The sequence below is a fragment of the Calidris pugnax genome, unplaced genomic scaffold, assembly GCF_001431845.1.
Source record: "Calidris pugnax isolate Ruff unplaced genomic scaffold, ASM143184v1 scaffold24, whole genome shotgun sequence".
Taxonomy (NCBI): Eukaryota; Metazoa; Chordata; class Aves; order Charadriiformes; family Scolopacidae; genus Calidris; species Calidris pugnax.
Window position 1 is genome coordinate 2,148,650 of NW_015090922.1, and position 25,790 is coordinate 2,174,439.

The window sequence follows — 25,790 nt, forward strand, 5'->3', positions numbered from 1 at the left end:
ACAATGCCCAGGTGCAGTCTGGGCAGACAGATGGATTATTTTCTTGCAGACTCTGGTCTGTAGACTGCAGTTCAGGCACCTCAGTTAAATGTATCTTTAATCAGAGATGGTATCACCTCTACTGGGAAACTTACTCCCGTTCTGAATTAACTCTGGAGTTTTTGTCTCGCTACGTGATTTAAATCTTTCTTTCTGTGTATTAAGGCTTCCATACTCAGTAACTCTGGACAGTAGAGAACAGTTTATTCCCCTCTTTGAAGCTACCTCTGGTGTATGTGAGGGTTTATGTTTCTCCTAAATCTTTTCTCGATTAAAATCACCAATCTTACTAATCTTTCATTGTGGGCCCTTTTTAGACCACCTGCCAGTTGTTATTCTCTTCTTGGTCTATATCATTTGGAAGCCAAGACTGATTGTTGTCCAGCCTGTCGTGTACTGATCTGTTCACTGGAATGTATCTAAATGTAGATTTGAACTTTTTTTTCTCCAGTCACTTTTCCAGTATTCCAGTCCTCCTTTGTGCTTGCATCTTCTTCTCAGCTTCTGTCCTCCCAGGCGACAGTGAGTGTACCCTTCCATCTCTTTGTGGTTCTGCTGCAGCACAGGCAGGTATATTTTCTCTGAGTGTAGCATCGATAGCTGTTATCTGAATATGGCTTTCAAAACTCCTTTCTGCTCTCCTTGTAGTAATTTTTGTGTGTATCTTTCTTATGAAGTTGCCCTGTAAATTCTGTTAAGAACCAAGCCATATTACGGCATCTGCTACTTCTCTATGGTAATTAGTGTAGGACTCAGAAGATCTAGAGAAAACGCAAATTACTTGATGTTATTAGTTCTTAAGTAACACTGAAGATGTGTTATCTGTTAGCAAGCTTTTCCTGATAGTTTGTGCTGCTGTTTTTCTTAGGATTCAAGTTAAACATAGGATCTTTATAAACCTGACAGCTTGCTTCCTTCCCCATTCAGAACCTCGCATCTGCTATGAGGGGTAACCACGGGGGCCACAGGCTTCTGCGGATCTGATCAATGTCCTTCCATGGTCTAAAGTTCTGAACATACAGCTGAAAACATAGCTTGGAATGGAATTTCTCCAGCCTAAGCCCAACAACTGCAATCTTCTGAAAACTGAGACTTGTAGCTATGACATTCAGGGTTTTCTCATGGGGAAAAAAATCTGTAGTAAATACAGACACAAAGTACATATATATATTAAAAAAAAAAGTCGTCTGTCGTGGTTGAAGCTTGCAAATTTGTACAGAGTTGAAAACATGAGCTTTGTAAAAAGCAGCATGGAACAATCTGTTGTTAGTATCGCTGATAGTATTGCAGAGAAAAGACTAAAGCATGAAGAGTGAGAAGGTTATGAGATTCCTTGGTAATATTTGAGGCACTGCATTGAGAAGGATTACCCTCTTGGGATCTAAGTGTGGTATAACAGTTTATGGGGTAAGATGCTGGGCTACAACCTAAAGATAATAACCTAAAAGAGGGGGAGGAGGTTGGTTTTGCAGGAATTTGCTCTTTTTACCGTAAACTCTTGTTTTGCTATAGTTACACAACTGCAGAAGGCTACAGATCTCGTTCCCTTGCCCATGGTACCTGTGTGGTACACACACACACCCAATTAAAATTCTTTCATTTTGACCTAAGGTGTTGTTTGCCGCAATGGATCATAGCTGAGTTCTGAACTGAATCTAAAAATGCTTGAACTTGCTCTGACTTCCAGGAGAAACTCCAGGTTTTCATCAGAATGAAGTATATTTTCATAACAGCAATCTGCATAGTTCAAAAACCTTCAAGGCAGTCTAGTGCGTTAGAGAATATTTTGTGACTTACAGTCGGCATGTTCTTCTCCTGCAGTATAAGCTAACTGTTTTGAGACAAAAATGTTTTACTTGAAAACAAATCCTCTAATTGAAGCTGTTTTGTTTTGTACCATGAGAGTTAATTTCACTGAGATGTAATTAGCAGAAGTTCTGGGTTCTGCACCTAGTGAAAATACTACCTGAAGAGATAGGTGCAGTTTGCCTTCTTTGTACATGGGTCATTTGTGTTTTGTAGCAGCCTGAAAGTGCTGGAAATACTGCTACACACTCTTATCAAATACTAATTTTCTGTGTAGCTAGTTGGTACACTTAGGGGATAAGCTCTTCTACTGGTAATCGAGGATTACTGACTTCTAGAAACTAGCTGAATTTTCTTTAAAAATTGTCAGTATGGCTACTTCTGTCTGCAGAATAGCTCCAAAACATGGAAACCTTTTCATTTTGCTTTCCTTTTGTATTGCAACAAGCTACTATTTGTAGTTATGGTCTTTTCATGGAGTTCCTTTAATATACTGTACGCTGCTGAGTATCTTCAGGTTTAAGTGCTTGTCACCCGATCGGATGTGAGGCTTAAAACACTTCATAGGTAATGTGGAAGAACAGATCAAAAAGGGAAGGGGAGTGGGGAGAGTGTCCAGTCTTTTTATCCAGCTCTAGCGAGCGCATGCGCAGAAAGAATTTAACTTACTGTACTGCATTAAAATCCAGAGGTGCGAAGGTAAGTGACCATTTTTCTCAGCTTTACCATCACGTTCCTTTCAAAACATGAGTGCTGCTTCTCACTCCCACTTGTACAACTTGACTAGCGGGGCCAGCAAAGGCACAAATGAAAATCCGAAATAGATACTCGTGTTTTAAACCTCTGTCAGGGGAGTTCTCAACAAAACAAGTGCTTTCTCCGTTCACTTGGCAGCCGATGTCTCTCTGTTGGCTCAACCTGCCAAGCGCACTTTCCAGTTGATTAACCAAAGGGTTGTGGATACCTGTAGATGGGATGATCAGGAGAACATCCACTGGGCAATCTTTACACCTTGGGTTTCCATCCCAGGGGTCATGGAGCTGCTGCCAGAACATTTAATAGGGTAAAGAGGACTTCTTCATGTTTTTTATGAAGCTTATCTGATCTGTGTTTTGTCTAAGCTTCAATAAATGCTGATGAGTGATGTCCAGCATTTGCTAAAGTTGTAGTTTTAGTGTGAGCTTTGTGGAATTATAAGTAGAATCATATATTTTGGCTAAAACTATATGTCTGTTTTTTAGGTTGATGGTTGGACAAGATGATCTGAAAGGTCCATTCCAACCCAGGCAATTCTATGATTCTCATGTCTTAAGTTTTGAAGTTAATTGAATATCATTATCACTAAACACTATTTTTTGTAATGCCAATTGAAACTATTTTTTAAAATGCTGGTTTATTCGTATAAAGATCTTTAATATTTTTGTCTGGGATTGAGATTAACTGGACAAACTACATCTGAACTATCAATCCTAAATTTAGTTTGTATAAAAATTTTTTGATGTGTCTTGTTTGCAAAACAGTTTCTTGTCTAAAATGGGAGCTTTTTTTCCCTACCTTTAGAATGTCTTGATCTACAGTTTAGGCAAGGCTTGGTCCAGTTCAAACTGCTTTAGAATCTGTTTGTTTACACTAATCTTCAGAGATTATAATTTAAAAAGCCGTGTTAAAAAGTGGTTGCGGGTTACAACTTTTAGACTTTCCCAAAAGGGTATTTCCCCTGTTTGGGGAGAACTTCACTGACACTGCGTATTCCATGTGACCACGGCAAAAAATGCTGGGGTGATTTGCAGCTCCAGTTGATGGGTGGAATGCGCTGCATCTATTGTTCGCTCTCCAGCTGGAGCAAGAGCAGGAGTTGTTTTTCTCTGCTGAGGTTGTCCAAGCCAGACCTGCTGTGCTGCTGTATCCGTCTTGAGTAGTTAAAGGTGATAGTCTTGGCAGAATTCCCACCCTTTTAGTAGCTGTGGGGGAGCTGAGATGTGGGAGACCATAACTTACGTGGTTGGTTTTGCTTTTAAATTCTTAAGACGACTGCAGGCAGTATATCTCTAGAAGCCTGTAAAGTTCACTGTGTTCAGCTTTCCTGTTTGATTCAGAGTCTTTTGGAAGTAGAAGTGCTCTCCCTGGTTAATTCCTTACTGTGGAGATGAAACACTGTGTATGTGCTTGTGTGTGTGTGATAGTAGTGAGGGCAAGATTGTTCACATCTAGCCCATAAATACAGCAGGGTCACTCACCCACGTATGGGTGCTTCTGTGCTGTTGCAGAAGAGATCGTCATCTCTCTCTTTTTTTTTTCTTTTCTCCTCCTTCAGCTTAAAATTTGGATGCTGAACGCTTCACGGTTTCATTGTGAAACTCCATAGATCTGCTCGTTGTCTCAAATTCAGTCTTGGCCCATGTTGTGCTTCAACGTGTTGTCTTTTTAAATTTCTTACGTCTGATAACGTGCTATTAGAGGGGCAAGTAGTAATGCTTTTCTGATGTTGCCTGATAACTAGAGAACAGGGCTTTTAGGGACTTGATTTTGGTTGATTGATTTGCTGTGAAATATTAGATAAGAATATATCAAAAGTAGTGTAACAATAGATTACCTATGAAATCATGCAAGTAGGTTTGAAAGCTGTTAGAGCTACAATGAATGTCAGATTAAAAAAAGAAAGCTTGCAAAGGTTTCCCCAGTGTTGATATTTGGGCAGTGTGGCTGTTTGTTTGAACTGGGACTTCCTTCTGACTTAAAAACAATAGAAAATGACTCTTAATCTAAAAGACTTTGCTTCCTATCTTAGATATAATCCCCTTGATAACAAAACAAAGAGAACGGGATGTATAATAAAAACAAGGCAAATTTCAGAGTTCTGGGATTCCCTGCCTGTGGAAGGAACTAAGGTTTTGTTTGAACTAAAGAGTTCAATATTGCAGTACTGTTAAAAACGAGAAAAGTTGGGGCAGACCAATGGTCAACGTGGTCCCAAACTCTGTCCTGGAGAGCAGCAGTAGGAGAAGCTGCTTGGAAGAAACTCCCTGCAGGCACTTAGTGATTCCTTTTCCTGGACCCTGGGATCCATTGTCTTGATGTGAAACATTTTGGAACATGCCCGTCGATTCCATTCATTTATTTATTTATTTTAAGAACCTATTATCCACGAATTCTTCTAATCCCTTTTTAGCTTGGCGATGTTATCTGTCTCCGTAACTTCCCGTAGCAACAAAGAAATCCACTCTCCTTGTACATAACTTTAACCTTTAGGGTGGTAGGGATTGACGTTAAGTCAAATCAAAAGCTCAGATTTGGCCCCTGGCTTCACTTTTTCCCCCCTCACTGTGGGTTCTGCTGCTGTTAAGCAGCCTGTCTGATGGTGTGTCGTAGGGTATAGTGAATATTTTTCTTTGCAGGTAAAATGGAAAGGAGGAGCAATCGCCTTGCTTGGGCTGCTGTAAGGCCAAAAGGGCACTGTTAATTTCCCTCGGTGTGGATTAAGTGGATATGCAGATGAAGAAGTTTTGACTATCCAAATAGCACCTTCCATTTTATTCCTTTTAGCAAATAAAGGTCTGCGCTAGCAAGGAAAGATCTTTCTAAACATTTTGACAACTTTTTGACAGGTTACTTTAGTGATTGCTCTAGCAGTTTGTAATCTTTTTATGAAACTTGTTTCTATAAAAGTATTCTTTGTGTATGTAGCAGAGAGGCAGTACATGTGGCATAATTTTTATGGCTGGAGGGAAGAGCTGGAAACTTGTACAGCTCCTGTGTACCATTTACAGTGTACAAGAGCGGGGCTTCCTTAGCTGTTGCTTCAGGCCATGATCCTGCTGCTGTTCCTCCTTCTTTATTCATACCACAGGTCAGTGTAGTTTTGCTTGGTTTTCTTTTTTTTTTATATATATTTTTAAAACTATACCTAATTATCTGTCTATAGAGCAAATCACAGAAAACTGAAGTAGAAATCCTACAATACAGAAAAATACATAATTTACAAGCTTAGACCTGCGATCCAGAAGTGTTAGTACTAAGTCTTTTTCAGCTTTAAATTCACAGGTCCCTTGTAGGTCAGGAGAAAAGTCAGTTGATTTTTATGGTGTAGTAGTATCGCTTGACTCTTCCACATTCCTTTCCTCTATCTCCTTGTTATGAGAGTTGTAAAACCAAACTGGAGAAAACACGGTGACCTCAGAAGATAGTTATGGTGGCAGCACTTTATATAGTGTGACTTTGATAAAAGGGTTTTACTTGACACTTGAGATTTTCAGTGTAAGTATTTATTGCCTGGAAAAACCCCACCATCTATAGTATCACAGTTAAAATCTAGTGAAATGCTTGAAATTACTCCCTTTTTAAGTTCTATGCTGGCTGTTACATTCTTGTTGCTTGTACTTGTGGGTTGGCATAGTTTGTATATCACGAATGTTAGGGTTACTCTGGGAATTTTAACATACAAATTTCTGGATGTTCTAAGTTTTAATCTGACTCTAAGGTTTTGGTCTTGGTTTCTCTCTTATATCCTCCATTATCATGACCAGGACTAATACTGCAGTGATGGAAGGTGGTAATTTGGTGGGCTTTGGGTATTGAAGAAGTTAACGTTCTAATGCTGAAGTACAGGCAAGAAAATTCTGAGTAACTCTTCCTGCTTTGTTCCGGAGAATCTGAAATGCTATTTATAAAGTTCACATCTAGTATGTACTTACTCAGAAGGTGCATTTACTTACAGCACAATTCTTATTTTTTTGTCTCACGTTTGCTGGCTGTAAAGAATGAACGTAGCCGTATGTAAGAAAACGTAGTTGTGTCCTAGTTCATTCAAAATTCAATTACGTTTCCATGTCAGGACCAAAAGCTGTCTTTATTTACACTTGTAAAGCTCCCGTTGAAAGAAGAGCAGTTATATAATTTAAATTTAGGGCAAACTAGGTTCTTTTGGATGGTTTGGAACAGCGAATGGTGCAGAAAAGGCCTTGCTTGTCTTGTATGTTAAAATTAAGAAGAGGTGGCTCATGAGAATATATGCTGACCACAATGAGATGCCTTTATGAATAACTTGTGTAGAACTCTATTTTAAGGTGCAAAACATTTTTTAATACATAAAAGGTCTGTCTTTTCATTACTTTAAAAACTGTTGTGAACAATGAATTATCTCTTTGATCTAATTAAGATGCCAAACCTTGCATTCAACTATTTTGTTTCTCTGCAGTATTTTTGCAGCCAGCCAGCTGCAAAAATTAAAGTGTACTTAGGTTTTCTGCATGTAACTTCTTTTCATGTGCTTTTTCATCCTGGAAATCAAACTTCTTGACTGAAAAAGTGTTCAAGGCTTGGTTGGGTTTTTTGGTTTGGTTTTTTAATAAATGAATGAAGGAGCTTTAAATGTTCTGATTGTTTTCATAGAAATGTACTATAACAAAAAATCATGCAATAAATCAGAATTCCTACTGAAATTGTAGTGACAACAGATTGGTAATGAAAATCTGTTTATAGCAACTTGCTATTATAATTGAATCATTTGGTTTTGCTTTTATCACTGGAGTACCCCAAATTGCATGTTGATGAAGAATGGACATGATTCTGGTTGGTGTCGCCCCATAAATCTCGTGGAGAACAGCATTTCTTGGTTGTTGTGATTCTGTATTGGTGTCGAGGAAAACTTTAGGTGGATTCTGCAATAATTCCCTATATAAGTAGACACCATTTAAAGAGATATGAAATGTGGTACAATGATAGAAGTCAGTGCTTTGGCTTCTAATCATAAAGAAGCTTCAGAAACATCAGAAACTCTTTAAAATAGAATACTTCATGGAAAATTATTTTAAACAGCCTCAGAATCAAGAATGTGGGGCTTTGTAAGGCAGTTCTTTTTCCTGCCAAAGCTGTATAGTTTTAAAGACTAGAGACTGCTTTAGAATAACAAGTGATGTTGTGATTTCAAAAAGTATTTGAAGTACTTCTAAAAGTTTGTGGATAGATGCTTTTCTTTATTTCTTAAAGATTTAGTTTTCCATTACAGCTATGGTCATGCAAGCTCAGACAATGTATTCACAGAGTCGAATATTGCTGATATGTGCAAGTTTCAAGTCTGTCTAAGCTTCCATTAGCCATTATTTCTGAAAATGTGGCTTTATATACAAAAGGGGGAGTGTGGATAGCAACAACCAGATTCTGGGAGAAAGAACATCTACTCAAACTTTCCTACACATTTTTTTTCCTGTTGTCTTGCAGACAAACTCAGACCGATCTATTACAAAAAGCAGGAGAGAAGGTTCTGCATTTCCTTTTCCTCCTTTATATATATTTATGCACCAGGCATGAAAGGTCATTTATGGCTGCTGGACCTTTGAGCAATTTCAGAACCAACACCAAATGCCACAAACCTTTTTTCAGAAGAGCGAGTTAATAGTTATTCAACCTTCAGCAGTCAGTTGTTTGAATTTAATTATCAGAGTTGTCCCAAGGTGTTAGAATTAATCCGAATACTGTGGGAATTCAGATGTGAAGTGGTGCCTGGTTTCTCAGGGACATGGGTAAGATTGATGGCTTGAGTGTTTGCTGCTACTTATTGCTGTGGCAGTAGTAGCAGCTGGGAGTTATCATCTGGAGTTATTGATAACTGAAAAATTACAGTGAATTATGGACTGGGCCATCTGAGAGGCTGGTGCCTGTATGCTCTGCTGCAGAGACAGCAGAACCTCTGCAAAGGTGGCAGACAGATACTGAATCCCCATAGTTACAATTGCCAGGCATCTGCAGAGGTTTGGGCTGGCTGGCATCCTTGGGTTTCTACAACAATTCAAGTACAACAGAGTATTTTGAGCATTCTGGTAGCAAGGGTGACGGTGTATTACACGTGAGGAGAAGCCCTATGTGCTCAGGAACTTTGGAGCCATCTGTACTCCAGAACTTTTACAAGCAGCAGATAAAGAACCAGACTGTTTGAGGGGGAAAAACTTGAATTTTCTTATCAGCTGGAACAAGCAGTTTGAGTAACCACGATGGGATGAGGTTCACCAGGCACCTTTAGAGTCTGAAACAACTGAAACTAAAGTAGAATAGTACTAAAACCATAATGGTCAATTTTACTATATTAAAAATAATTGGGAACTGCAACTAAGAGTTTGGGCTATTTAGGGATCGGTTATTTCATTTTAAGGAAAATTATTGCTAAAAGCTAATGGGTTCTAGAAATTATAGAGGCAGATAACACTTGATGATGATTATTTGTCCTCACTCTTGTCCTTTTTGCCATTTCCCATCATTTGTGAGGGCCATCCATAAGGATATGTTGTAGTGCCACATGGAGCACCTCGAACGCCTCCTGTGAAGGTAAAGGAAGGATTTCTGTGTTGTTTCTTCCAAGAGGAGTTCACTTCTTTGTATGTAATTTTTGAAACTTGGAATGAGAAACTTTGTCTCTAAAACTTGTCTGAAATCTTTAGGACTAATGCTGCTTTTTGACCTTGAAAGCATACAATTTATTCTGTCCATTGGCATATGGGAAATGCTTAATTAGGACCATTATTATGCAAGTACTGCTCTCTTTTTGGGAGCAGAGGTTGGTTGTTCAGCAGCAGCCCTGAAAGTTTTTGGTGTATCTTGTGGGAGGTGTATCTAAGGAGGCAAAACATTCTGCTTTAACCATACAGAGCTCATTCTGTGAATTTGTTATCCTGGGACTCAGAATTAATCAGGTGCCAACTTATAATTTACCAGGAACATTTCTAGACACGGCTGCATTTGAGGGACTGTTTACCATGGGCAGATAAGCCAAATACAAATCAATTGGAGAAGGATGATAAGACCCAGGAACAACACTTTGAAGGATATAAAGCTGTGTCTCACTTCTGTTGATGAGCTATACTGAATTCAGGGTGTGCTTTTTGAGAAGACTTTTCCATTTCCTAAGCTACTGACACAAGTGTTAGTGTTTAGATCCGTGTTTGGTTCATTTCTTACATTTCACTTTGTCTCTCGAATGTTGAAGGAAGTAGGGATATTCTGGGCATCCAGATTTTTTACTGCCACAGGTATTGAGGGCTGTGATGCAGAGGCTTAAATGACATGGCACAGTGTTTTGGGTCACCAGCTGGTGCTGTAATTGCAAATTAGTTGAGCTGTAGCTTCAGAACCTAATAAAGTTATGCATGCTCCTCAGGTGTTTCTCAGACATGGGACCGGAGCCATGGCCTGGGAACACCTGAGCCAGATTAATTTGGCTGATTGATTCAAAGAATCACAGAATCGTGGGGGTTGGAAGGGACCTTCAGAGGTCATCTGGTCCAACCACCTGCCAGAGCAGGGTCACTCAGAGCAGGTTGGACAGGGCCATGTCCAGGTGGGTTTTAAATAACTCCAGAGAAGGAGACTCCACACCCTCTCTGGGCAGCCTCTTCCACGTCTCTGCCACCCTCAAAGTAAAGAAGTTTTTCCACATGTTGAGATGGAACTTCCTGTGTTCCAGTTTGTGCCTGTTGCCCCTTGTCCTGTCACTGGGCACCACTGAGAAGAGCCTGACCCCATCCTCTTGACACTCAACCAGTAGATACTGCTTAGCATTGATGAGGTCCCCTCTCAGTTTTCTCCAGGCTAAACAGCCCCAGGTATCTCAACCTTTCCTCATAAAAGAGGTGTTCCATCCCCTTGATCATCTTTGTAGCCCACGTCCTTCTCCTCAGGGCTGCTCTCAATCCATTATCTTGACGTGTCTTAAGTTTTTTCAGAATCTTCCATGAGGTTTCACAATATCTCTAAACAGTCTCGTCTAGTATTTCAGTGCTATTACTGCTTGGGGAATTTTCCTGTTGCTCATTCTTGTTTATGGAAGGTGTTGTTTGTACACTCCCAGATTTTTTTCATCTGCACTGTGTGGTTTGCTCTTTTATTTTTTGTAACCTCCATGTCTTTTTTTTTGATGTGCTTCTGCCTTCTCAAGCGTTTTCCCAGTTTGTATGTCTCCTGTAGTCCAAAGTGTACTACATTGTGCTTGTGTTTTTAGAAAGCCAATTGAACTTAATTTTTTGTTACCCTTTAGATTTTATATCTACCTCCATTTTACCAATTATTCATACGGTAATGTTTTAGATGCCAAAACCATGTACTTCTGTGCAGTGTTGGCTTTTTTTGTTGTTGGTTTTGGTTGGTTTTTTTTTTCCAGAGTAAGTTGGGTAATGATGAAAGGAACTGCCTATCTCTTCTACGTGATCTCTTGTCCTTCCTGATAGCAAGGTAGTACTTTACATATTGTCTTGTACGTGCTGCCTTACCTGAGCCAGATTATTGCAAACAGTTCCCACATCAATTTTTTTTGTATGCTAGTTCATGAACAGCTACTCAATAGATTTGTCACAGAAAGGTTGTAAAGTGCTAAATCTTCCACACAGAACTGTGAATCTCGGTTTTTATGACCATGTTTTTCATAGTTTGAGGGGTAGATTTTGCTTATTGCTAGGAAGTTCTGGCTCTTGGCAGTGATGATGCTATTTGAATTGTTTTGGCAAACATCTCTAGATCTTCCAGCATGAATGCTGCTTACTTAATGAATGTGAAGAAGCTCTGTATTATGCATCTGTTTCATACAGTTCTTTTTTTCTTTTTTTTTAGCTTTGTGTAAAGGTATTACCTATTGGCTTATGCTGCTATGTAAAAGACTTCATTTGTATTTTCATGAGTCTGCTCCATAAACTGAAGGTACTGACACAGTAGCAGTTCTGGGTCGTTCAGGTGCTGCTTCACCCCTGTGAAGGCTTTTCTAACTATTCTGTTGGCTGTTGAGGTGATGGAAATGCTGGTGCTCGTAGCAGGTCCCACTCTATGTTGTGTTTTGTGAGGAATTGGGAATAAAGTATTTGGTCCATGCCTGGACTTTTCCAGTTGCTTTGAATGCTCACTTAAAATATGTTGACTCCTTTTCTTTTCTGGCTGTTGTTAGGAAGAGGTAAGACTGCAATGCTGGTACTTGTTATTGTATTTTTTTCATTTGGATATTTTCTTTTAAGTGACTATCAACATTTTGGGCTTTTGGTGTTGATTTTTGTTTTTGGTTTGGTTTGTTTTTTTGAGAATTCTTGCTCCTGTGAACATCAGTGTGTGTGCCTATTTAATTTAACAGACAGTAGCTGTTAAAGGGCACTGCCTGATGTCCCCGCTACTGAAGGGAGCTGTGTTGCCACATTTAGATTTAAATAAACTTTGTGTCCTGCTTTGAGCTCAGATGATGCCCTTGGCCTGACTGAGTGCCGTAAGGAAAACAGCTACTGACATTCCAACTACTGTTTTTAACAAGGCCTGGATTTGATTAACCTGCCTGGGTCACTGGCAGCCTTTGATTGCTGGAATAAAAGCTGAAGTAACTGGTTTCTAAACCAAACCAGAGCTGTGGATTATTCAGTGGATTGTGCTGACGGGGATAACCGGCCAGTTTGCTGGGGCTTCTTTTCTCCTGTGCTCTGAAACAGCCTTTCTGTAGCTTTCTGCTTTGTTCGCTCACCGCTGGCAATCAGAACCTTGAGTCCCCCCTCCCTGCTTTTTTTTTTTTTTTTTTTTCTTTGCATGAGTCCCTTTGTCTTAATTTTAATTTTATAAAATGGCAGTTGTGCAAGGAGGCAGAAGTGGAATTGCTGCCTGGAGTAGCGTGTGCTTCTCATAGTTGATGCTCACGTTCTCCTCCCTGGCGTGCGGGAGGATGGATTCGGGAGCAGTGTGCAGTCTGACAAAATGTGATTAGTCTGCACTTATTGGTACACGTAGCGTCTGGGAAACCCTGATGCAAGTCTTGAAAGGCTTTATCTCAACAGTCTTGCTTGATAGCCTTTGGGAGCTCTTTTTTTTTTTTTTTTTCCCCTCCAAAACAAATGACTCACAGCCCTTGGGTGCTTTGTAGATTCAGTGAATGCTGTTCTTTGAACACAGGAGGAGGGAGAACAAGCAGTTTACCTTTTTGCTGTTAAAAGATAATGATAAACTTTAGAAATAAACCTTCCACAACTAATATGCTGATGTAGGGGAGAAAACAGGTCATTATGGAAAAAAGTTTAAAGTATATAATTTTCTAAAGTCTATAATAAACTGTGAGTGTTTTCTGGAACATTACCTTTTCATTTATGTGTACAGATGTGTAAACTAAGTTTTATTGACTTTGTTTCATGTTACATTAACCAAATTTTACTGTTATATTTCATCACATGCTTCTTAGGATGTGAATTTGGACAACTGAATATGCATAAATGGAAAATGGATTATACTATATCGGGCACTAGCTCACTGAGCTGTGGTTGCAGCATATGCCCACATCTGGCATAAAACTGATAATAAAACTCCTTTTTTTCCTCTGTGTCTCCCCACAAAATGCGTATTTATGGTTGGTAATGCAGTCTGCCCATTTTTGTTTGCTTACCTTAACTTTGCAGCTGATCACATAATATATTCTAGAATATGAATGCTCAGCTAGTCTGAAAATGCTCTGTTGTGTTAAGTGCCTTGTCTTGTGCATTGCTTACCTAAAAAAGTGCTTTTGTGGGGCAGGTAATAACTGAAGATAAACAAGTCTTGATAAGTGTGCAGCTGGTGTTATCAAATGATCTGTGCTCTACTGCATATTGGTACATGACTATAGTTTGAGTGAAAAAGCAAACAAAAATCCAAAAACCAACCCAAAACAAACAAAAAAAAACCCCACAAAATAAAAAAAATATTAAACTTCCCCCAAGCTGCCTCAAAACTTTTGTTTGCAAGCAGAACCTGAAGGCTCTGGTTAGAGAGTAGGATTCCCAGAGTTTCTGTTAAGAGGCAAGATGCAGGACACTCCCTGTGTGGTTTAAAGATTAAACTTCTGAATGTACTTGTTGGAAGGGTGTCGTGACACTGGAAAAACCCAGCCTGGAAGGAAACGCTGTAAATAGCAGAACTTTGCCCCGTGGTATAGAGCTTAAGCACTTAAATGACTAGTGCAGAGAGTAACATAATAAATTAAAAAATGCCGATTAAAATAATGCAAGATTGACTGGAAAAGGTGGTTTCTAAAATGAAGATAGAGCTGGAGAGGAAAGATAATAGAATGGTTGGGCTGTTGATCTAGAGTAATGAAAGCCACATTAAATTTCTAGCTCCATAAGAGCCATCTTGTACAATGAGAGAGGCCCGTGGGATGCCAGCTGGATTGTGCTGCTTTTCTACTTTAAAATAGCATTTTCCAATAATTACTGCTGGATTAGCTGAACTAGTGAAAATCCTTGTTCAGATAAAGCGTTCTGGCACTTGCAGTTAGCACAAACCTAAACAATGGATGTGCTGATAAGAAGTCTTAATTTTCTAGTGTGAGCAAAATTGTTCTTCAACTCACCTTCACGTTATAGTTACTCCACTAAATACTTTATTAACACAAATAATCAATGAATACACAATTATGCTTTTAAATATTCTTTTTCCGGTTGGAGCTTAGAATTTTTATTTTTTTTCAATTGGAGAGAAGCTATTAGTATAGGTCTCTAGCTTTTTATTCCTCTGCTGTATTTTTAATACTTATAATAAAAAAAGTCTTAATTGGCCAGAGCTGCTGTTCTGTTTGGTTTGGTTTTGTGTTGCTTTCTGGACTGCGTTTTTACTTTCAATTTAATGAGAAGCATTTGCTTATGTAATGATTCACTGAAGAAACTTAGGTAAGAAAAGATTAGCAGAAAAATGAAGAACAAAGTAGTAATAACCTCTGCACTGCTTTTGGTTTAAATACTGGGCTTTCAATGTCAGACAAGGTACAGTGAGTTACACTCCTTAAGGAAGAGATAGAATAACTGACATCCAATAACTGATATTAGAAGCAAGTATCTAAATGTCTCTTTCAGTTTTGATAGCAATGTAACAAAAGCACTCTTATTAGATCAGGGTTTTTTGATCTTATTGCTGTTTTGAAAACTTTATTTTCCTGTTTTTCTAGTAAAGGAAGCCAGTAACTATTTTTCTCCCAGCCCTAAAAGGAAAAAATATTTTTGTCAGAACTTTAAGGGACTTCCCGAGTAGTGTTGATAATACCATTGTGTATAAAAGGCTTCTTTTTTTTTTTTTTCCACAATGGAATTTTTTAATATAATGCACTATGTATACAATGTAACATATGAAAATATAAAAGAGTAATGTTGTCTGCAGATTTAGCCCACTCTGGAGTCAAAACATGTGCGCAAATACAAACAGAAATTCACGTGCAGAGGTTTGGACTTGTTGATTAGTTATTTGTGCTTGTTCATGCAGATACACTTAAGAAAGGTATGAATTGTCATGTCTGGGAAAGTTTTAAAATGAAAGGACTGTTGGGAAATACGATCCCCTTTTGCTGCTGTCACCAGGAGATGTTCTTAAGGTGAATATGTATATGTCCCTGTCACTATAGATCTTGGTGTTTAACAGATTGGCGTATTTAAGATTAAAGTTATTGTCAAAGGGAGTTGACTTTCCAGTTTTAAACTTCAGATTTTGTCTCAAAACGTGACAACTGAGGAGGCAGCTGAATTGCCTGGGAATTGAGGCCAGAAAACCCAGGCAAACGCAGGGTCTCACTCTTTAACTTGGTAACTGGTTTTGTGGTGTGAAGGTAGATCTCAATGACAATATTTAAGCAGCTCATAAACAAAACATCCGGAAATGGGGATATAAAGTTTTGCAACCTTAGACAGTAATTGCATTGCCAAGAGGTTTGGAATACTAGAAGAACTGCTCTTTGGAAAAGCAGTGTCTAATGTCACTGTAAAGGTGTTGATCAATTTTATAACTTTTGTGAACTCGCATCATATTTTAGTAATTTCTGATATGTGTTTGTCTTCTGCTCTGGAGTAAGACTGTTCTTTGGTTTCTGTTTTTTTTTCTCTTGGTGTAACCATCTTTGTAGAGTTTTGATATTAGACCTATTTAAGAGAGGCAAAATAAGTTGAAAAACAGGTTGGTTTTTTTTACTCGTTGAGATGACAATTCAGATGTCCCTTTATACTAATTGCTCTGTGTGAATTAAAACCCCTTAAAAACAGGTGTTTGGAGCACACATCTGCACTGATTTGCTTCTGTTCAAGGGCTGTCACTGCCGCTTCCCTCTACCTGCTACATTTTTTTTGCAAGAGTTGCATGAAACAGCTGACAGCGTGAGAAAATCAAACAGCTTCTGCTCAATGGCTTGTGGTGCATCCGGATCATCCTTTTTTCTAGGACAGAACATTAGATGTAATGAATGCACAAATGTTAATGTTAATTATTAACTAGATTGAATTAGTTACCGCAATCGTCTGTTGGTGTTCAAAGTTGTTAAAAGTGGGTCACCCAGACTCAAAAGTACTTTTGCAATGAATTCTAGTGTTGATTTTTTGCGTTTCTGCTTGTGCTGTTCTTTGGCTGTTTGGAGAGGAAGAGTAGAACCTTCAAACCTTTTGCTTTAAGCCTCAGAGTTGTAAAAATAACCTGTCCCTTCTGTTAGAATTACAGTAGCTGAAGCTCTCCCCCAGCTACTGAAAAAGGATTTCCATTTAAAATCAAGCATCACTACCGTAACACAGTGGTGTAGAATTTTTAGATCAAATCACGTTTACTACCTTGTCATCAAAATCATTAACTAATTAAGCCAAACTTCAGACTTTGGGAAATGCAAATATATTTTTTTTTTTTACTGTTTGTTGTTAACCAGCACTGTATGAAGGATACTTAAGAGGAATAATGATCACGGGTCTGAATTATTATAGGCTAATTTAAGCTATGTTTAATAGAAGAGTGTGTGAAAGTGGGTTTATACCTGAGGGACTAGATTTTTGAAAAGACAAGCCTTAGTACCTTGAGGGAAGCACATTAGTAAAAATTGCTGGAAGTGGTGACGAATTAGGGTGTGTGCAGGGTGGATTCAGGACTTCCTTCAAGTTAGAGGCTAAAATCTTGATGGTCTTGAAGTCAAGCTTGGAAGAAGGGCTTCTGAAACAGCTGTGTGAGTAACCACTTCAAGAAGGATATTGCTAGTAAGTAGGGTATAAGAAGAGTGGGGAAAAAAAAATATCACTCGTTTAAAAAGTGATGTTTAGAGATTAAATGTTGTGGGGAAGAAATCAGAGTTATTCAAAATAAGACTGAGATACACTTGCCAGAAAGTAATTTGGATCAAAGAAGAGATGAGTGAAAGAAAAATCTGCTGTTCAGCGAGTAAATGCAGTAGTTTGGCATGAAAGTCGAATTCATACTTTAGTATAGGTGTAACTTTGTGTTCAAAAGCAAATGCAAATAAACCATAATTGAAGTGGAAGCAGAATGCTTCCAGATTGGGTCAACTTGATGAGAATAACCTCTCCTTGAATTGTGGCGGAATTTGTGCGTGGAAAGCCATGCTCCAAATGAAGCTGTAGATAGGCATGTAAGTGGAAACGTAATATTCCTTTGTTTTACAGATTATCATAGATGTCTATATTGAATACCTAACGTGAGAATGCTCATTCAATTTTCCTCAATGAGGAAGTAGTTGTAGGTAGAGTAATTTTTACGGATCAGTGTTTGCTTTCTACACCATGACTGGGCTTGGGTTGCAAGAATTCACACGTTTAGAGTTGCCTGAATAAGGCCTATGACTTTGACTTACCCTCAAAAATAAGGATGAGATTGTCAAGATGTGTGTTTATATTTGAAGTATTTTGTAGTACTTGCTACTCAGAAATTCATGAATCAATCTTGTGTGCTTTGTCGGGAGGAGAGTATGAAGAAGCGAGGCTTATTGCACAAAAGGCTGTGGCATTTTGTCTTGTTGACCAACCATAGGTAATTTTACTACAATGTTTTTAACTTTTTGTTGTCTCAGAAATAATTACTGAACACTCAAGAATCTGTTTAACAAGAATTTAGCCTAATTTTTCCATTTAAGAGATCTCTGCAACTTGTTAATGTAGTGTTATCATTCATTCTTATTTCTAATATTTCCTGTGTTTTTTTAAAGGTGACTTTTGTGTATAATTGATATAAAATCTAAATAAGGGAAGTGTATGTATTGAAAGAGTGCATGTGTGTGTGATACAAGGAACTGGCATGAATATTGGAACAGTTTACTGTTACTTTATTGGTAAAGTGCCAAGTTAGGAAACTTATTTGTCTTAAGTCTTTCAAGTAGAGAAAAGTGTTGCCTCTTGCATATACTTTAGAATACGTGTCTTGCTTTCTACAGAAGAATAAGATGGAGTAGAATAAATATGGCATAAGACCAAGCTTTTAGCAGGACATTTATTTTAGGGAACAGAAAGTATTTCAAGATTGACTTGAGAAAATTGAGGTGTTGCTTTGTTGTTGCTGCTTTTTCTGAAGACTAGAAAATAGCTTTGTGCTAGGTACACTGTATCTTCTCAGAATATTAGGATGACTAACACAATGGATACTTTTCTCATTTTGCAGTTGCCTATAAAAATGTTAGTAAACTTTTTGTTTCAGTAACTTGAAACTACCCCAGTCTTTTTTTCTTGTAATTTTATGATGGCTTTAGAAAATGCTAATAATCTTAAGGAAGAATCTTTTTCATAGTCACAAGCACATCTGTAATGTTTAATAAGTGTCAGCTAGCATCATTGCTTGGAAAATTAAATTTGGAGTGATCCTTCCACTTTACTCTGAGCAATGTCTCCATTGAAGCAATGTGCTCAGCTTTCTCTGCCTCACTTCCCTGTACCTCTGATAGTTTCATGGGGTATTTTGGTTTTCTTAGTAGTAGAAAGAATTATGAGAAGTTTAGGAAGAGCTACAAAGTGGTGAAGACTGAAAACTCGCTTGGTTTGATCTAGAAAGGAAGATACTGAGGGGTCTGTTTTCTCTTGGCTCTTTACTTACCAAATCCTTGAGTTCAGTGGTTTTTGTTTTACTCTCGCTTGTTTCATCTATAGTGAAGAACTGTAGTGTTTTGTTTCCCTTTCACAATCAAATTCAGTGAGATACTTTGTTAATCACAGCAGTCTAAAATAGGGTAGTAAAATGCTATTTTAAATATTCATTTATTTTATAGTACAGGTCAGTAATAAAATAAACTACTACGTAGTTTATTTAAACCTCTTGCTTTTAGACATTAAGCATTAGAACTATTAGTGTTTAAGATCTTTATTTAGAGGCTACAGAAGGAGATCCTGGTTGAAACATCAAGTGTGAAATGCATGATGATATTTTTGGGAAGAACATTGCAATAAAATGAGGTGCTAAGGAGTAATTGTCATAAATAAGGTACTTATATGTCTGCAATTCAGTGGGACCTTCTCAAAGGGATTTTATTTCTTCTATAGCCATTGGGTGAATGGTCAAAGTGGGAGTTCTCGGACGTCTTCTGCTCCTGTCCCCTGCTCGGAAGGAGCCATCATCTAAGTTAGGTATGGTTACTCAAGACCTTGTCCAGCTGCATTTTTGAAGTTTCCAGGGATGGAGGTGCCCCAGCTCCTCTGGGCAGCCTGTCCCAGTGTTTAACTGCTCTCTTGGTGTCACTTTTTCTTACCTGATTGAGAGCTCTTTTAATGCAGCTTTTAAGCATTTCCTCTCATCCTCTGTTGTGCACTTTTAAAAAGGTTCTGAGTCTGCATTCTCCGTAGTGATTTATTGAGTAGTTGCGGATGGCAATTATGTTCCTGCCTTGCCTTAAGATTGAACAAACACGGCTGTCTCAGCCTCTCCTCTTGCATCTTTTTCTTTAGCCCCCTTAATGGTTTCCTGTTTGATTTGCTCTGATTTGTCAAAGTCTCCCATCTTCTGAGGAGCCCAAAACTTGGCAAAGGATGCCAGATACGGTCTGAATAGAGGGAAATAATCACCTGCAGTGTGGCAGTTTTTGCTCTTGTCCTCAAATTTCTTGAAGTTTCTGTCAACCAGTTTCTCCAACCTGTTGAGACTGAGCTCTACTGTGCAGCATATCAATCTATCCCAATTTAGGGAAAGCCATCCACAGACTTGCTGAAGTTTCATTCCATCCCATTTTCCTGGTCATTAACAAGGACATTAAACATCGGAGCTGGTATTGACCCCTGAGAAATTTCCCAGCAATAGCTTACTAGTTACATCAAACTACAACCCTTCGAGATTCTCACTCCCCAAACCTTGGTTCTTGCGCTGCTGGAAGAGGGTTGTGACTTTTGCCTTTTTCCAGCTGTCAGGAACTTGTCTTGATGGCCTTGTAAAGACATCAGGGTGGTCTCACGATGTCACCACTGAGCGACCTCCACCCTTGATGGGTGCCTAGTATTCAATTCAATAGACTTGCTGTGCCCAATTTATCAAACTGGGGCCCCTTAACTTAGTTTTCCTTTACCACAAGTAGTATTCCAGTATTCATGCAGACCTGGGAAGCCTGAGAACAAAAACTTGCAAGCAGAGACCAAGGCAAATACATGTAACCTTTTCTGTGTTCTTTCCTGCTGGATAACCCGTCTTATTTCTGCAGTGGACCCACATTTTCCTTGATTAATTGATGTTAATGTCAACTCTGTGTTTGAAAACAAGCGCTCAATTAACAAAGTATGTTTTTTACTTTCATATTTTTTAGGTGAAATTAAGTTTTAGAAAGACACTTCATACAAGAATCTTTCTTGTAATGAACTGTGAATTGTATATTCGTATATTAACACTGGGGCTATAATGTCTCAATCAAAGATCAGCCACGTTCCCTTTACACATCTCTCCACATCAGAGGCAGCCATTATATTAAATAGGTAATGTAAAAATGCTCCTATCTTGCTGTTCCAGGAGGAGCTGAGCATTCTTTATCTGAAAGTAAAATGAGTTACGTGATCCGCAGCGACGGTAACGCAATGATGGATTCTGTTGCAGAGCGCGTTTGGGAACTCAGATTTCCCAGGGAATCTGAACTCCAAAAGCTGTGATTTGTACCATGTGTCGAAAGCTTAAGAAATAACATAATAAGGTCACTTTTCGATAATATATGTAGAGAAGATAGGAAATGTATGTTAAGTGGTTTTTCACAGGAAATCATCAACTTGTCTTGTCTAGCTGCTGTTGATGTTGTTTTTCATGCCCACTTAAAATGGCATTCCACGGTATGACCAGGCTGAGATTCATGGAATTGTAGCAAGGAAAGCAACAATCCACCAAAAATAGACCATTTTTAGCAAGTAAGTAATGTGTCTGGCTAGCTTTTGGCCCTGGTCTTTAAGAGCTTTAAGTTAAAATATTTCAACTTTTAAATCTGTAATGATTGTGCCTGTTCAGTAAAAGTATTGATTTTATGGCTGTTAGCTTTGTTCAGTTACAGCGTACCCTCGTACTTAAAAATTGGTTCATTCCCAAATTGTGCTGTAGAAGTTGTTTTCCATTAGCTTTGTCAAAAAGCAGACAAACTGAGAAACTGACTTTTTTGATAAGAATCTGTCTGGACATGGATGAAAAATCATGGTAGGAGTTTTTTACTTCTGTTTTACTGCTGAGTAAAATCGCTATCCGGGCTGTATTAGCCTTACTGTGGCTGAACCTTTGGTTTGCAATGCCCCTGTATCAAATCTGCATTGAGGAAATGTAATCTATTTAAATTACTGCGTAGATTCTGCATAACCTTTTAGTATAAGCAAAGCGGTAAATGCCCTTGAGAAATATGTTGGAAGAATCAGTGGAAAAATGGATTTGATTACAACAATGCAGCATTTTCAGGAAAGATATCTGGATAAATTACCAAAAATGCCATGTTTAAGAGAACAACCTGTATAAGAGGATAAAAGAAAACAAGAATATGGATAAGTGCATGAAGGAAGCATAAACTGAATTATCTAATTTCATGGTTGTACGGAGTCTAAACGTAATACTTTATTTTACCAGTATGAAAAGAATGGCTGGGAAGATATCCCCTCTCCCTGCCCCCAGTGCAGATGCATGCAATGAAATAGCCAGCTACTGCTTAGATCTGATATTTACTTTTTTTCAAAACATCTGTTGGAAACATTTTTTGAGGAAAAAAAATATCTTTGTGATTCTTCATAGGATGGAAGCTCTAGAAAGTTCCAGAAGAAAATGGGAAAATACAGCTGTTGTCACTTGCAGGTTGCTTCATTGAAAATCTTAAAACTAAATTAAGAAGGGTTTGAATAAAGTATTTCCATGAAGTTATCACTAGATTTGCACACTAGGCAAGGACCAAATCTTGTACTATAAAATTCCAGTATATCCAAACTCTTACTTGTCCATCTTCATAAGTAGCAATTTTAAGTAAAACTGGTGGGTTTTTTTGACAGTAAAGTTTCAACAAGCTTTCTAATGTCTGATTCTTCAAAGTAAATTCTTTGATTTGAGATCTAAAACATCGCATTTTGTTTTAAGCATCCAAAGTTTTGTCTGTACCAAGGCTGAGAATGGTTTTTGGACACGTGTAACATTCTAGTGCTGCATTTTTTCCAGTCCAAATTGGTTATAAGGGAAACCTTGAACCTGAAGTGCAAACCATGAAAAACTTCATCTTAAAGACACAAAAATAGAGAAACATCAGGAAAGTATGGTAATACAAACAAGTAAAGGAAAAAAAAATCAAGGCTAGCAAGTAGCCTCTGGGAACTCACATGATGGAGACAAAACCCTGAGTTGAATCATGTATTTTTAGGTAATAGTTTTAAGCATCTCTGGTTTGATAGAAAAAACGCCATTTGTAGTATGGATGATAAAAGTTAAGAATTTTGTTCTTCATTTTTACAAAAACAAGACAACAAATGGCCGTTCCTTTTGTTTGCTGAAGTCTTTCTTTAAAAAGCACCTCTTTCTTTGTGTATTAAATCATTTTAATTTGTGTTCCTGTTTGAAAACTGACACCTGGTTTTGAGTAACTGTACAATCTTGTTAGTTTGAGATTTGAGAAGCGACTTCTTGTACTTGTTAAATAATTCCTTACCTGAAACATTTCATTGGTATAGCTGACTTAGTCGCTTTAGAAACCTTTTTCTGTTTTTAGATTTTACTTAATCCGTCCGTAGTGGATAGAAGAGTCATTTTCAAAATGTATACGTGCTGGTATCTTAATGGACTCTTCAGCTTGAGATGGGAATTGGAAGGTTGACTTCAGAAACTGTTTATGAATTTAAGTTTGGGATTGAGATTGTAACTAAATATAATTAGTTGTGTATAAGAAAATGTACTATATTAATATTATAGCACATTATATCACTGAATATTATATATATGGTTATGTATCCTTAGTATATCTAGTTTTATGCTATTCAAAATCCATGGGGTTTAGTCTGCTACTATTAGTTCCCATCAATCCTTTGTTTTATATTAAGGTTCATCTCTCTAGTGTGGCTATTTCTTGGTTTGACTGTTGTCATATTCTCTCTTAGATATCCCTGACTCCTGTAGAGTTTGAATAGGTTAATGATTAGCACTTACTGACATCAAATTACTCTGAAGTCCACCTATCACATTTATAATGGACCACCAGTACAACACCAGTTGATATGTTAAGATGGTTCAGAACTTGACTGTACTTTTCATCATGTAACATGGTCATGTAACTTTGGTTGCTTTTGCCACTCTTCCCCCTGTCTGTGGCTAGATCATCTTCTCTCTTCCAGTTTCTTAGGTGCCTGTTCCAGATTGTTTTAGATTGTGTGCTTTTTCTAAGTGTTGTTTGTCCATTTAAAAAACAATTTATACAGAAATTTCAGTATTTTATACAGCATTTCTATAATGCTCACAATCTAGAATAGTATTTCAGTCTGACTCCAGCATGTGTTTTCAAATTGAAATAACATTTCCTAATAAAAAGGTGAATTTTTACATGAGTCAGCACATGACAAACCTGCAGACAATACTGAATTGCCAACTCAAAATGTCTTTGTCCATTGCATGAGATGCCATATTTAATGTGAGAGTATGTGAAACAATGCTGAAAAAAACCCAAACCCTCCTGGGGTTATAAATTGATAATTCTATGTGAAAAGTAGACTCTAATTTTGCATCAAGCTGTTGCTCTAAATAATATCTCTCTTTTCTGCCTGAGTGTCCTGCAATGATTTCCTTCACCTGTTTGATATTCACCTGCTGCTATGGAACAAGCTACAGCTGCAAAATTGTGAAGGGACAGATTTATAGCAACAAGAGAAATTTATTCTTTAAATTGCACTTGTTCCAAGAGCAGACTGCTCTTTGATTAATGTTAAATGCATTTTATACCTGAGATGAAAAGCAATTTTCTTTCAGTGGAAGGTGCTTATTGAGCAAAGTTGAGCTTCGATAAACTGTGTACCAACTAAATCTCTGGGATGGAGTGTAGCAGAATTCTGTGTCAAAAGCAAAGCACCTTTCTTTTGCCTGCTGTTAATCTCAGTGTTTAGATTCAGTTTCCCCTGCTCCTCAGCAGCAGTAGTTTTCTTTCTAGTGGGGACTTTCCCATGCAGGATTTCCCTCTGCTTTCTGATGTGGCAGCAAATCTGTGTTCTGAGTAATTCACAGGAAGAAAAAGTGGGAGAGCTGAATGAATCTCTCGGTTATCAATCAAAAGTTTTCTAGGCACAGGCAAGCAATAACTCGTTAGCAGGAGAGCTGTTAGTGAAGCAATCTGGGACTACTCCTCCCACATTCACCTCCCGTTTCAACATCAGCTCTTCTTCCAGTTGGACCTGTTGGGAGAACTCAACACCCTTTATCCACGGGTTGGGGGAGTTGTAGTGTCAGTAGAGGAATGTGCATGAAAACTGGTAAGATAAATCAGCCAGTCTTGATTTAGTCTTATTCTAAAATCCGAATAGCAGCTAAATTGCAGACTAGCTGGAGTGTTGGAGTGGGCAAGCCACATCCTTTGATGTTGGAGGCAAGTTGGATGCACGGCAATGTTCCTTCTGCTGTACCCAGCACAGAGTGTTCTCCTGCAGGAGCCTGTTCAGGGAGGATTTAGTAACGCAGAAAAAGCTGAGATCTTACCTTTCAACTGAGGATGAGTTATAGGGAAAATTAATTTGTTGTAAGAACTATGTTAACTATTAATTTATTGTAAGAAATATGTTAACCCTTGCTGAGCCCAAATGGATTGTATTTTTTCGGGGTGTTGTCTTGGTGGCACCAGTACTGATCTAGTTGGCAGAGAGATGGTGATTGTTATGCCCAGCTTCCCCTGAGATTTGCTTTCGGCAAAAGGCCAAAGTTCAAAAAATGAATAAAATTAAAGCAGTAGGTTATGAGGTAAAAACTTAAATGACCCAAAGTTCTTCCCTTCTATCCACTCACAACCCTTCCCCCCTGCCCCCCAACAAATCCAAACCCCTTCCCCTACTCTCAGAAATAAATATTAATCTGTGTAGCTGAGTTCAGTCTGGTTCTCAGCACAGCATATTTGAGGGCATTGAAAACATTTTTGTGTTAACTTTAAGATACCAACAAGTAGCTTAAGCATTGAGTTAAGCCAAAGGAGCAAAGTGTCTGTTTTAGTTAATAGAAAGTAGTGGGACAGTAAGGGTACAGTGCACAGTATGTTGTGGGGGTTTTTGTTGTTGTTTGTTTGTGTTTATTTAATAGTGAAGTGGAGAAACACATGTTTTCACTGGGATGTGCCAGTCAGTGTTCAGGAGCAAGCAGGGAAAAACATCTTACAAAACACCACTGCCAAGATAGAAAACTTGATATCTGGACCAGCATTTAGCTGCTTTTTTTAAAAATGTGTATTTTAAGATGTTAGTGTTGGAAACATTTGGAGTTTCTTTCTAGCTTTGTGCCACATGGTTTGAAAATCCTAAACAGGCGTTTGATGAATCAGCGTCTCTTTCCATTCCTTCTGTCCCACAAAGACTGCACACTTAAGAACATGTTGTTATGTTTCTGTAAATTGAGAACATAGCAAAAAAACCCTGAATCACCAGAAGAAGTGGTTGTGGGATATGATTTTCAAAGAACTTCATTGTTAGATCACTGCCAAAAATACTCAATTTGAGAACCAGAGCAATCCCAGCTTTTCCTTACTCTTGTTAGTGTGTTTAAATGATGTTTTCTGTGGGTGCAATTGT

The 25,790-nt window shown here is 38.2% G+C and overlaps 1 protein-coding gene across 4 annotated transcripts in view; it reads left to right on the plus strand.

Moving 5' to 3' along the window:
* The first annotated feature begins 5,636 nt into the window (after positions 1-5,636).
* Positions 5,637-25,790, plus strand: part of ENAH (enabled homolog (Drosophila)) — a 74,121-nt gene continuing 53,967 nt past the window's right edge. For all 4 annotated transcript variants that reach the window (XM_014950770.1, XM_014950772.1, XM_014950773.1 and 1 more), the window contains exon 1: positions 5,637-5,692. In XM_014950770.1, coding sequence (XP_014806256.1) covers positions 5,652-5,692 — 41 coding nt within the window. In that variant the 5' untranslated portion in view covers positions 5,637-5,651. The remainder of the gene's footprint in view (positions 5,693-25,790) is intronic.